Source organism: Atheta coriaria, unplaced genomic scaffold (genome assembly GCF_025399875.1).
Source record: "Atheta coriaria isolate IRGN ID8LTWV9N9 unplaced genomic scaffold, Caltech_Dcor_3.1 hic_scaffold_3_pilon, whole genome shotgun sequence".
Classification (NCBI taxonomy): domain Eukaryota; kingdom Metazoa; phylum Arthropoda; class Insecta; order Coleoptera; family Staphylinidae; genus Dalotia; species Dalotia coriaria.
Window position 1 is genome coordinate 8,230,557 of NW_027045445.1, and position 14,537 is coordinate 8,245,093.

General features: G+C 39.3%; 1 protein-coding gene and 1 long non-coding RNA gene across 5 annotated transcripts in view; one reads left to right on the top strand and one right to left on the bottom strand.

Moving 5' to 3' along the window:
• The window catches only part of LOC135789472 (uncharacterized), a 43,266-nt gene that overhangs the window by 14,107 nt on the left and 14,622 nt on the right, over nucleotides 1-14,537 (bottom strand). The window contains exon 2 of the long non-coding RNA XR_010547578.1: nucleotides 6,345-6,487. This is a non-coding gene — a long non-coding RNA (uncharacterized lncRNA). The remainder of the gene's footprint in view (nucleotides 1-6,344; nucleotides 6,488-14,537) is intronic.
• Nucleotides 1-14,537, top strand: part of LOC135789471 (POU domain, class 6, transcription factor 1-like) — a 42,483-nt gene that overhangs the window by 11,006 nt on the left and 16,940 nt on the right. For all 4 annotated transcript variants that reach the window (XM_065299310.1, XM_065299312.1, XM_065299313.1 and 1 more), the window contains exon 2: nucleotides 2,980-3,104. In XM_065299310.1, coding sequence (XP_065155382.1) covers nucleotides 3,003-3,104 — 102 coding nt within the window. In that variant the 5' untranslated portion in view covers nucleotides 2,980-3,002. The remainder of the gene's footprint in view (nucleotides 1-2,979; nucleotides 3,105-14,537) is intronic.

A 14,537-nucleotide genomic window follows, 5' to 3' on the forward strand; every position in this document is an offset into this window, starting at 1 on the left:
ATAGTCAGATGCAGAGGTATTATTGGCTAAACAATTTCTTTATTTTATTTAAAAAATAATTTTTTTTATTAAATAAAAAGTAGCCTATAACCATTCGGGGACCACTTAGAATATGTGTACAAATTTTCATGATGATCGGTTAAGTAGTTTTTGCGTCAAAGTGTAACAAACATCCGGACTTTCGCATTTATAATATTAGCAGGGATGTGTAGGTGTAAGAAATGATTTTAAATACAATTTAATTTAATTTAAACACATTGTATATAAGTAAATGTGATATTATTGTGTTTGAGGTAAGGTTATGAATGAAAGAGAATTCAGCGTGGTAAAATGTGACAAGGCGGGCGTTCGTGATGCGATGCTCGGAGGTACGGAGGAGGAGCGGCCGTTTTGCGGTGGCACACTGCGGCGGCGGCGGCGGTGCACGCTTGGTATGCGAGGTCGCGCCGCCGCCGCCTCAACAGGTTTGCGCTCGTGCCAACGTGCCACTATGTCATTCATAGAACATCATAACCACAATATTAACTCACACAATAATAAAATAACAAATTTACTAAATTTTTTGTTAATTTTAAGATTGTTAATCACATTTATTAATTAACTCTAATTGAATTTGGGTAATTAAGTCAATTTTTCCAATATTAGTCATCTTTGGCCCCAGTCGGCGTAATTAGAATTGGTCTACTTAATTAACGTTAATTATAATTTATGTTTGCCGAGTCTTCGAAGATTACATTCACACACACACGCATGAAATTATAGTTAGCGAGTAATAGTTGAAGTTGAAACTTTTCCAAACAAATAAATTGTGTGTACAAATTTGGGCACGGTTTGCACATGGCAGTTAAAAACAAATTAGCGTCCGGAGCGATGCAAATACCGCGAGACATATTACAATTAACTATAACTGCACGCCGCGGATAGCAAACTGGGACTCGTGGAGGCATTCGCGAGGACTAATCACGAATATGATGCATACGGTTAATATATTATTATTATTTATTGGTATGTAAGTCTCGGTTTTGGTTTTGGTTATGAAATTGCGCATTCAGAGAGGAATGGTAATGATAATATTCATTTGGCAGTAAATGACAAGGAATTAAGAACAAAAAACAAAAATGGAAATGTAATCAACTTTTAGGTATCAATAATTGTCAATTTAGATAATAATAAATGCTAAGAAATATCAATTTTAAATTATTTTTTAAAAATTGCAAAATTTTTTAGAAAAAAAATGAAAAAAACCTTTTGTTTATTTTTATTATTTTTGAAACACCCTGTATAAAACCATCATTAACTAATTATCCTTTTTATAATTTATGAAACACCCTGTATATAATATCCACATATATCGAAATTATTTCAATTTTTTTTCTTCAAAGTTTTCTTAATTTTAATTTTTTTGTAATTTTTCTCATTTTCAAAGCCTAAAAACACGAATCCGAAACTGATTTATAACCACCACAGCGACTAAACTTGTTGCATTTATTATTATGAACCCCCATAATGACATAATTCGCTGTACTACAGCTCAATTCACTGCGCTGCGGTGGTTTTCACACTATTTTCGTGCGTTTGCAGGAAAATAACTCGGTTTTGTTGCATTCAATTCGCGGAAGCGCGCGCGAGCGACTACATTTCCGAAAATTAGCTTCCCAGCCGCCCCGCGCGCGGCGGCGGCACACGTGCGTACGCGTATGTGCGTCACGCGCAAGCGGGTGCGAAACATGTGCGTGGAATAAAATTTACCGGCCGCGATATTCAATTATATATTATTTTACTAGCGTTGCCCCCAGAAGGGTGGCGCGCGTATTTATTACACTCGCAAATTATTAACCAAATAAATTCTATTAGCTGGGTAATAAGGTTGTGAATCACAATAACAAATTCATTTATGGTATAATATTCGGGGTTTTAGGGTTGAAACAATTAATTTTGAAGTAATATTGTGTATTAGTGGATATTTTAATAAAAAATTGCATAATTAATTCATTTTTTGATTTTTTCGACTTATTATAAGCGGGAATCATTAATTATAACCTCAATTGTGTTTTAAAAATATAAAAAATGCTAATAATGAATATTAGCGCCCTCTATGATAAAAATATGTAACTATAATTATGATATAATCTCCATAACAACTTTCAACCCTTATTTCACACCCTTAAAAATAAAATTTTGCAACAAAAAGTAGTCCATATCCTTTTCCATAGTCAAAACTATCTCCACACCAAAATTTATCAAAATCCATTCAGAGGTTTTTATGTTAAAGCGTTTCAAACATACAAAACACCTATACACCCAAATAAAAACATTTAATTGCCTATAAATCATCCAAATGTTCCCCCTAAATATTCCACTCACATTCTACCATCTTAAAACACTCTGTATATTCCCAAACACAATTAATTCCTAACTTACGTTTCGACAACTTTTAGTACCTGTCATAAATCACGCCGCTCTCCGCGCCACCTATGATGCATCCTTCATGTTTCCTTTTAGATGATAATTTAATATTGTCATTGCACCATTACGTTTGTCATCAAGCGCAGACGATGTGCTCGATGTGTGATGGATAAATCATCACTTGACTGGTTATTTAGTTGATGTTGATCGCGTCGACGCTTTCGACGCTTGACTATCAGCCGTATATTAATAATATAAAATCGAAACGTTGTCGATCGCCGAGTGCATCGCATGTTTTATTGCCGCCCCTTTCCCCTCTCGCAACACTATTGAAATAAGGTGGTGCTTCTAAATTCATCGCGCCCGTCCGTTTCTAATCGCGTTTATGAAATCGAGCGATAGATTTAAATTGACGCTGAATTTCAATCTGCACTTTGGGGATGAAATAATATTCACCCCTTAATTTAGTTATGATGTATTAGTTGTAATTGCACAAATATTTTGTATTAATTTCGCTGAAAGTGCAAATTATTAATTAAACCATGAATAATTTTTTTTTTTTTTGATTTTTAGACGAATCAGGATGCGAGGCTGACATGGCCGAGGGTGGCACCGAGGAGGAGAGCGGCGAGATGCTTGGACCAGCGGCGGTGCCGCATCAGTCACCTTCGGCGTTGAACGTCGTCATCAAAGCAGAGGTAAATTAATTTTTCACAAAATAAAAAAAAAAATAAAAATTGATATTCAATCGTAAAAATATCAAATAAATAAATAAATATTAATTAATGCGGATATTTTTGCCACCCCTATGTGTGTGTGGGTGGATTTCAATTTTTGCCTGATTTTTATGCGTTGATTTGATGAGCAGCGTTGAAAAAAACGAGTTTATTTGTTCGGGGCGCGTTTTAATGAAAAATATTTTTATTTCCGCATCGCCTATAAACCGAACGTTTCAATATCAGCTCTCTGATCAATTGGCATCGTTTTAAATAATAATAGTTATGAACACACTGTATATGCGGGTATAAATTATGATGTGATTGAAAAATGGCGAGCATGTTTTATTATGTGTTGCATAAAACATTAAAAAATAAAACGTCCGAATGCAAAATAAAACAAAATGTATAAAAAATATCACTGTGGGGGTGTGAGGGTGCGCAGGGTGCAAAAAATCGCATTTATATTTTATTTTTTATTTTTATGAAAACAAAATAAATATGCACACGCGAAAAATATATAAGAGCGTGATTAAAGCCGAATGCAGGCGGTTGGGGGTGGGAGGGTTTGTTGCCAATGGGGGGAACAAATATAATTTGAATATTTTCAATCAAACAACGTAAACAAATAAAACGCGAGTGCATTTTTTTGTGATTTAATGTTTGCGCATATGCATAAGTTTTTGGGGGTTGAGCACACCCCCAGCTCCTAAAAATCAACGAGCAGGAGGGGGTTGGATATGTACATTTTTTTGTTTTGCGATTCGAATAATTCAAATAAAAATTTGGCTGTTTTCATTCGATGTAAATGTAAATGTGGTAAAAATGAATATTAATGAGAAAAAATGCAAATAATTTTGTTATAGGTAATCAAAGAGATATATGAAAAAAATATTATTAAAAATTAATTTGTTTCGGAATTGATTTGGAATGAAATTAAAAAATTAAAAATTATTTTGCAAAAATATCAGGGGTATATAATAGTATATTAAGTATCAAGTGGCTAAAAGGGAGTTTTAGTCACGAGATTGATTAAGAGTTAGTGTAGGAAGTGTTTAATTAATCAAGTGTTTAACAACGCTTAGCCACGTGATTTATTTTACACGTTTAGTTTTTGTATTTGAAATTTTGTATTTTAAATCATCTCCAAGCTCTACCCCGTGACTAAAATCCGTGAGTAAAGTACTTTAGTCATGTCTTTGGATGCTTTGTTTCTAAAAACCGTGAAAAAACTGGCAATATTTTAGTTTTTGTATTTTAAATTATCTCCAAGCTCCACCTCGTGACTAAAACCCGTGTGTAAAGTACTTTAGTCATGGCTTTGGCCGCTTTGTTTCTAAAAACCGTGGAAAAACTGGCAATATTTTAGTTTTTGTTTTTAAACTTTTGAATTTTAAATCATCTCCAAGCTCCACCCCGTGACTAAAACCCGTGACTAAAGTACTTTAGTCATGGCTTTCACCGTTTTGTTTCTAAATACCGTGAAAAAACTGGCAATATTCTAGCTTTTGTATTTGAACTTTTGTATTATAAATTATCTCAAAGCTCCACCCCGTGACTAAAATCCGTGTGTAAAGTACTTTAGTCATGGCCGTGCCTAAAATACCATTCTGTGTCTAATAACCGTGAAAAATGATACTTTCAAGATAAAATTAGAAAAAAATCGAGTTTAATTAAAATAAAACTTGGAAACAAACAAAAAATAAAATTTCCTTTTTCTGAATTTATGAAAAATAAAATTATAGTGTATTACTCTTTGTGACTTTGTGAAAATGAACAAAAATTAAACATATCGGCATCAATTATATTAATAAAACAAGATCAATTTAAATTCAAAATGTCATCATCGTAATACATATAATGAGTAATTAATCACGGCGTGCGCAATAATATTATCGCGCGTAATTTTTAATTTATATTTATAATTGCGATTGGATTCTATCATTTCATCGCGTATATTCGCAACATTTTTGCATTTCGCATTTTAATTTTAATTCGAAATTTTCAATTCGCAATTATACGCCGTGCGCTACTACTGCTACTGGTAATGGTAATTTGCGTTATGTATAATATTATGTATTACGCATTATTGGCATTATGGATGCGTGTGTGCGTGCATAAATAAATATTTTTAAACGAACGAGAATGTGTGTGTGTGTGCGCATGTGGATTTTTCTCATGAGCCAGATTTATTAAATTGTAATTTCATATCATTTCATATACATGCGTAATGATAACGATATGTGATGCAAGTATTAGCTGTAGTGATATGTGTGTGGGTGGGTGGCACCGTAGCGAAATTTTAATTCGCGCGTAAAACTAGGCCTGCAATTAGCGCAATAATTGCGAATTAATATTTATTAATAACGCATAACGCGTCTGTTAACTCTGGAATCAGCGCGTTGCATAACAAGAAGAATTTTATTTTGATTAGCGTATTTTTTAAATATTTAATTGATTTAATGATTTCTTAGAGTAATTTGAGAGCTTTGTATCGAAATAATAGGTATGGCTAGTAATGCACTATAGCGCCATCTCGGTTTGAACTGCATAACTATAACTGTGATTGAATCTTCATAAAAACTTTAATCACACATTTTACACTTTTAAAGATAAATTTTGAAAACAAAAAGTGGACTATGTGTTTCTCTAGAGTCTAAACTATTTCTATACCAAAATTTATCAAAATTGGTTCAAAGATTTAGGCGGGAAAGCGTCACAAACATACAAATAACTTATATTTGTCTTTATAATAGCTATTAACAAGCAAATAAATACTTTAAAAGTTAAACCCAACAAAATTAATAATAATACGGTTCAATTTTGTTTAAATTTTTAAAAAATATCCAAAATACTCAAAAAAATCCAATTTTTAACAAAATTTTCAATATTTTCAACCGAAAAATCAATAAAAAAACATAACCAATAAAACAATACTTCCCTTTCCCCTTTTTCTAATGTACATCCCCATAATTTAACCTTCCGAAACCATATTTGGAACTTTTGCAGTAATTTTCGTAACTTTGTTTATTCAATTGCGACGCAGGCTGAAACGCAGCCTTTGCGAGTGATATAACTTGCGCAAAATTCTCTAATTGCCTTTAAAACGCTGATTAGCAACAGCACAACGGTATGTGCATTCGGTGGTTGTCACGTGTGCGCGCATCCCGGGTTTGTTTTCGAATTATTCGACGAGGCAGGTAATTGAGTAACTTAACTCACCTTGATCTTATCGATCCGCATCATTGACGGCGCCGCCGTCGCTGCACATCAAACGTCGCGAGATGAAAGCACCTTCAGCTTCCTGGCGTGCTTCGTAATTGTTTAATCGGCCCATCATTCTGTGTGTGCCATCATTCCATTAGCTAAATATTTCGAGATTTATTAATAAATGGAATAATAGACAAAAATATTTTGATTTTTTTTTGTTAAAAATGAGAGTATATTAAGTATCAAGTGGTTAAACTGGAGTTTTTGTCATGAGATTGATTTAGAGTGAGTGTAGCAAGCGTTTAATCAATCGAGTGTATAATGAAGTTTAGTCACGTGTTGCTTATGCTATTTTTTCTATTTCCGTTTTATTTCCACGTTTTAATTTTTGTATTTGAACTTTTGTATTATAAATCATCTCTAAGCTCCACCCCGTGACTAAAGCTCGTGACTAAAGTACTTTAGTCACGACTTTGGCTGTTTTGTGTCTAAAAACCGTGGAAAAACTAACATTTTAAATGTGAAAATAAAAAAAATTATTTTCTTTTGTTTTGGTGTAATAACTGATTTTTCCATCTCAAGTAATTAACATTTGTTGTATTTTTAATGTGTATTACACGTAGTATAAGTTATAATGTCGTGTAATGTTTTGTTCCGTTTTGTTTTCACATTTGTTTGTGATTTTTTCCCGGTGTTTCCAGTTTTGTGTTTTAATGCACTGAACTAAGTACTCTCGCGCTTTTTTTGCAATGCGGCGCACATTATGGCACGCGATATAAATTACCTTTATATTTTAATATATTATACTCATTTATAAATTTCGCCCGGCGAGCAACCGCGCTTTTTTACTCTTCCCGCGCGTCGCTGCAATTTGCGTGAGCTGCATTTGCGCAATTGTTCATTTCCACATTTTCATCCACACATTTTTTTTGCATTTTCTGCAATTTGTTAAATTTATTTAGTTTAATTACTCACGAAAACAACACGCAACGCAAAATGCGTATTGCACGCTGGTAATTACCAACCACCAGCAACTACTAACGCCATCTATGCGCAGAAGTTTTTACAAATGCCTTTTTTTCTATTTCGAATTATTTGTTTTCGTTGGCGAACAAAATGGCCGCCGGCAAACTAATTTCGTATTTTTTGTGTTTGCATTCCCATTGCACTACTAGTAGGTAACTTTTTTCGCCGGAAATTTTACACCCCAACCCACGCATGGGTTCTACTGTGACGCAGTGGGTATGCAAGCGGCGGCCAGCCACCCCAACCACCCCCGCGGTGATCGCTTTTACTTCTATTAGTTTTTCCACAATACGCGTTCGCGATTTTTTTCCCGCTGGCGACGCCATTGAATGGCCGAAAACGTAATTATTGGAAATGACGCGCTTTTTCACCAACCACCCCCCAAATGCAAAAAAAAAAACCGCACACACGCATACAGCACCCTTTTAGGTGAGCCGAAATGTCGAAATCAGGGTGGGTTTGGTCCGGGTGCAGGCGTAAAGCGAACATTTTTCGTAATTAGTTAATTATGCACGTCGAACGGATGTGGGGGCGGCAAAAATCCACCCTCACACATATACACACGCATAAAAACATTTTACACCCAATACATGTGTTGGTATTGAACACACTGTATGCTAATATACAATATGTACGTGTTTTAAGCTGGGACACAGAAAAAAAGAATTTTATTAAAAATCAATACGGCCGGGGATAAAAATGCGCTATATGTATATGTGCGTGTGTAACGTGTGTAATGAGTAGGTTGGGTGGCCTATCTGCATTTAAATGTATGTGTGTGGGATTGACTCGCGAAAACAAAAAAAATCAAGGCATACATAGTCTGAATGTGTGTGCAATGGGGAGGTGGGGGACGCGCGCGTCCGGCAACTCGCAGCCACCCCCGTTCCACCACCCCCCAATCCTCCAACGCGCGCGGACGCCGCCGTCGTTTTTTCGTAAATTACTGATTGCTCGATGCGGCTCGAATTGCGCGCGGTGAATCGACAGCGATGGTCAGTGGAGAATTTATCCACTTGACTCTTTTGTTCTAAGTATAAATAAAATTTATTTAACGGTAAATAATAAATGAATTAAAAAAATATTCATTTTTTTGTTTGGGTTTAAGTAAGTGATGATTTTTATAAAAGGATTTTATTTTTGTGGTGTGTTTTTGAATATGCACACACTGTATGTGTAATATTTCTGTAATTGTTTCAAAAATTTCACCTTTTGTGCGCATTTCTCGTTGTTCATTGCTCATCGCGCGATGCAGGCGCGCAGGGAGAGCAGGAGCGAAGTAAAAAGGTGAAATATCATTCGTCCGATTCAAAGGACGACGCGGGATAGGAAAACGAGCGGAATTGGTTTTCGTTTGTCCGAGAGCCAAACTTTTTTCCTCCTTTTTTTTGTTTCAGGCTTTTTTTTTCCGAAGGTTTATTCGCATTGCACGTGTGGAATTTTTGAGCTTTTTGTTTGCTTTGGAGTTTCGGAGTTTCAATGCGTGAATTTTCGTCCGGTGGAGCGGCAAACACACGATATTTTTTTAATTTTGTCTTTTTAATAACGAACATCTACATAAATTAATAAATTTGGATGCGGAAAAAAGTTCGGTTTTATAATATTCGAATTTTTGAAATTTTAACTTTGCGAGAGTTCTACTCAACCGATTTTAATTATTTTAACACTATTTAATAGCTAATTAAATTTATTATAACCTTACATAATGGCTAATTAAAATATTATGTTCTATTGGCGTTAAAAACACGTTTTTTAATGAAAATTATGAAATTTTCATTAATTTTGTTAATTAATTAATAATGCGTCAGTAAATTTCAACTTATTTATCACCCCTTTAAAGAGTTTTTCAATACCTACAAAATGACACCTAATTTGACTTAATATCATACTCGTGTGTCGAGTTATCACACATTTAAACATTTTTTCAACAAAAATTTTGACATAATTTTGTTTTAAACGCCCGTAAAATCTTGGTTATATAAATCACACTAAAACAACTTATTCCCATCAAAAGCACATATCATAACCTACAAAATGACCTATCAACCATTTCTCTATCACAAAAACTTTACGAGTTATTCCAATTTTAAACACGCACAAAAACCGTTGTATTTTTTCGTTGAAAATTTAGGTTATGTCTGCAGCCAAAGTTCGTTAGCTCGTTGCGCTGGCCGCTTGGTTTCGCAGGCGAGAGAGAAAATTGAACGGTAATTACAATGCATTACTCATTTCGCAAAGTTGTTATATAATTAATGCGCGCCCGTCTGCGTCTCGCCGTTTGCAGTCGCCATCTTGTTGGCGCACACCAACACACACACATACGCGCGCGTCTGATAGTTGCTGCGGTCGTTTCAGTTGTTATTGTTGTCCACGTTTCACATTCGCGAGTGCAATGCGAGGCAATTGCGGAAAGGCGTAGGTATGGCCGGTCGGGGCTCGGCCCGGCACTACCTAAGTATCGAGGCAATTAAGCCAATAATTTATATCATTCTTCGGCAACGCCGAGCTCCAATTCGTTCCAACACACGTCGTGCAAACAACAAACGATCAGGCATCGAATTTCACTACTCGAACATACAATGTGTTCGCAAACAAAAAAAAATTATCTCTAAACACATTGTATATTCATATATTATAAATACGTTTATATACAGTGTGTCCGTGAAATAAATTTTTTTTCTAATCTAAATTAAATCTGGTGTTTGTGATTTTTTTCTGTTAAGGGATGATTTTTTAAGGGTTGGAAAATAAGGGATGCAGTGGCCGTGACTGTGACTGATAGAAAGTAGTAATATATGGCTGGAAGTCCCCGTGGTGGTGGAAGGTGGTAGTCATAATGAGAAATGGCTAAACGCGTACGGAAAGGGGTGGTCGCTCACCGCCCCCGCTTGCCACGGCAATCGCAAAGCAATAGAAACGGCAGCAGCGGTAGTGGCAGGGCACGTAGGTACATCCAGCGCGGTGGCGGGTGGGTGCGCGCGGGGTAAAATTAATGTTATGCAATTCTCGGCCGCCGCCACCGTCGACGTCCCCGCCGCCAGCAGAAAGAGACGGCGAGAGAGTAAATGTAATTAATTATCTGTGTTCGTAATGACTCTGACTGATGAGGTGTTCGGGCATCGGCTGCCGAGGAGAGGCCGATATGCGCGGAGGCGGCGGCGGTGGCGGCAAGGGCGGCGTGGATGAGCGGTCGAAACGTGCGCCCTTCGAAATCCACCCATGCGGATACCAAACACTATGAAACGAATTGTTGAATTCAACAACAGGATACACACGTGTACGCAATCATCCCTTAAATTAAGGGTTGAAAGACATTTTCTAGTCTATCCCGTAGTAAATTCTTAATATTTTAATCGACGCGCAAAATTTTGAAACTCGAACGTTAAAGTAAAGGTAATGTCGAGTTGAGGGGTGACTTATAGATAATCGACCACCCTGGCCGCCGCCTCCGGCAGGACGCTCGTCTTAGTCGGGAGAAGGACGTTACATCGATGCCGGCGGGAATTTATAATAAGGTTTTACTGCCTGGTTGCCTTCACGCGCCTGCTTCCATCTCCTTTGCACCTCTGCCGCCCCCTGATAACCACCCCCACCTGAAGCTAACCCTTTGCAACGTGTTACACTAAACACTAATCTATCTCGCATCTTGTACCTATCTAGTTTTACGTATTGTTATAATCCGAAGCTAAACTATTGTCCGCAGTCAAAGGGGGCGGCTAATAAACCGCCCCCGCAGTTGAAACATAAAGGTCCAGAATATATAGTCAACTAAAATCTACTTTTAGATTTAGACTTTATCTCAAATTCGGAATTTCATAGATACTTTGACATTGGGGGTAGTTTTTGGTTTAAGGGTAGTTTCTCATCGAGTCAAACTATAAAAGACACATTTACAAACTGGAATATTGCATTCGAAGGACATCCGCAACGATCGTGTGCTTTTGTTTCTCCTGCCGCCCCCACCGCCGCCCCCAACCACAAAACAACCCTTATATTGCTGAATATAATACTTAATCAAGAAGCATCATTATTGTAATTACGAGCCGCGTCCAATTATTCTGCAAATGCTATCAAGTAAAATTACCGATAAATACACTCTACTTCTGTGTGTTGTGCGTTGGTGGAATAATAAGGGATGAAAATAGCATTTCATAAATTATGCAAATTGCAACCGCGCGCGCACATAATCTTATTCTTATTTACATAGGACACATTGGTTGCTAAGGGAAAAGGAGTAGTTTCCGTCGTTTCCACTGCCACCCCTTTCGGTTACAACCCTTGTGAGCGATGTTGGTCAACACTAAACATCCCCCAGAGTGCGCTTCTCACAACGCGCACAATAACCATCATCCGAGCATTCGGGCGGCCTTAACAACGTCATCTTTCATGCGGCTTGCTGCTCACTCCCTTAAAACTCACCCCCTAAAACCCACCCCCGCTGATTCATGACATGCACGTTGCAACTTCATATTAATATTATGAATGCGAATGTCCGGCCGAGGCAGGCCAATAAGATGCAATTGGATTGTTGAATTGTTGAATGCACCAAACCACCCCTAAAAATAAGGGTTGATATATAAATATAAAGTTATTCTTATCTATGAGGTGTCGGCATCGGCGGCACATTCGGAAGCAATTCCGCAGGCAATTTTTGACTCTGCCTTATTTTTTCACCCGCCCCCCTAAGGGGTGGTTGCTTTTTTAAGGGATGGTCAGTGGACGTGTGCGGCGTAGTTGTTATGCATGACTCTTCGGCATAATATTTCAATATATTCCTCGGTTTTCCTTCTCATTCTTATTCTCGCATAAGGGTGTGTTTTTTGTGTGTGCGGGGGCGGCGGCGGTGGTCGTGGTCATTTCTATGCCGATGTAAATACCTACGGAATCGAAATCGCCGGCCGCATGATGAAATTTTCAAATTCGCCAAATTCAAACGGACGCGGGGGGCGGTGAGGGACCCCGGGGGTGGTTAAGGGATGGAAGACGTTGATAGAAGCACGGACTTCGAAGTCCGAAGATATTGAAACGAATGTTTCCGTCGTAATAAAAATTTCTAGTATCGTGTATTTGGGGTTGGAATATAAGGGATGAAATAGGGGCATAACGCATGCATATATGCATCGCAATACAAAAGACCATCAAATCTATTTTCCCTCAACGCTTGCGGACCGTGGAAACGTTTTTCTTCTTCATTTCGTTTTGCGAAAGTTAATAAACCTGCGGACTACGAGAGGATAACAGGATAAAAATTCGAAGAAGTTTAATATTTTTCAATAATAAAAATAGTTTGTTTTTTCACGTATAGATGGCGTTGATGTGGTTTTGAAAGTTTTGAGGTTAGATTAGGTTAGGTGTAACACGTCAATAAGTTAAATAAAAGTTTTAATAGGCGGCGGTACTTTCGCGTCGCGGAATGAATGATGTCGCAAGCGTTTTAATTCGCGTCGTGACTCTCCCTCGGTCGTCGCGAGGGCGCGCCGGGATTGGGGTGCAAAAGGGGTTGCAATCGAGGGCGCCCGAATGGAAGATATAGACAAATGAACAGGACTTAGTTAGGCAATAATATAAAATCGATTGAATTCGGACCGTAATCGTAAGTTGCGCGCTCGACGCAGGGTGCGAGCGGCGGCGGCGGCGGCGCTGGCGGAATTAGAGAGAAGCGCGGGGTCGAAGCAAGACGGATAGACGCGCGCGGCCGCCGTCCTGCCGGCTTGTGTCTCCTCTCTCGGCGCGGCGAAAGGGTGAATCCGAAAAGGGGTCGCCCGCACGAAAGGGGTGGCTGGTTGGCGAGAGGCGGCGGCGGGCGGGCGCGCGAGGGTTCTCGCAAGCGCTCGGCGAGCACCACCTCATTTGAATTTCTAATTAGCAAACCTCCATGCAATTATTGGATTAATGTAAATTACGACGACGCGTTGTGCTCACTGGCGGCGGCGGTGGCGGCGGCAGCGGGGGCAGCAGGCTGGATGGCTGGCAGGACGTTCGCGCGCGCAGTCGACGGACGAAAACCTGGGGGGCGACGACGACTGCCTGCCTGCCTTGCCCACCCGCCCCGGGGGTGGCGATGGCGGCGCTGCGGGGGAGACGCGCGGCGCGGGGCCGGGATAATTAAAATCCGTTGATTAATATGTAAATTTAATAAGATTACAGTTCCAGGAACGAATGGAGCCTGGGCGCGCGCGTTCGTTCGCCACTCGGCTCCGCTTCCACACCTCGCCCGACCGCCCCCCACCGTCCTACGCCAACGCATTAACACAAACGTGCATTATTCGCAAAACGAACCAAACTACTCGCATATATAACGACTCGACGCTCGCAATAGCGCCGGCAGATGGATAGATAGGCGCACAGTGAGAAATGAGAAATACGCCGCCATGCGGGAGCGGCAAGCCACCCCCAATCCTACCAGAGTTAATTTTTCAACGTTAAACAACTTAAAACAATCGAAAAGCGCAACATGCGCACTTTTATCGAGAAATTACTGAAATTTAACCTTCGGGGGGCGGCGACGCACCCTTATCCAACCCTCCACTACGATTCGAAGACTTTCGACAATAAGAAATCTAATAATTATGCTAATGCACTTCGCTTTTCTTCACTTCACAACTCTTCCACTTTCATTCTGCTCGGAGTTTCCGTTTGCCGCCCCCCAATGCCCTTGCCGCCACGCGTTGTGCGCACAACTCATTAGCATGTAAATCAAACTCTTTAATATCGTTTGTCATGTTAATTAATCAAATCTAATTAAAGCCGAAAACGAAAATCTAATCGAGAAAGCGCGGGGGCGGCGCGTGGCGCGATGTATTGTCGCGCGTGAACAATGCGGCGGCAGCGCACAAAAGTTGTTAATACCCGATGAAACTAATGAAAGTCTAAGGGTTACCAAAACGGCCCTTAAGTGGGGGCTCAAAGTGGCGGCGAGTGCCCCGCAGAGAGAACACGCCGCCGCCTCCACCAGCATAGAGGTGCGAATATTAACGGTGCCGCACGCGCCGCTACCTCCGAAGAAAACAAGCGAGAAAAACAAAGTGATAATGATATAATAACAACCAACCGAGGTTGGCGGTAGTCGGGGGTGGCTGGAGGCGGCGGCGAGTGTGCGGCTGTGGTGGCAAGAATGCGTGGAGCGCGCGCGAGACCGCAAAATTTATGGTTATAGCTGCAGCGGAGCCAGCAGCAGCA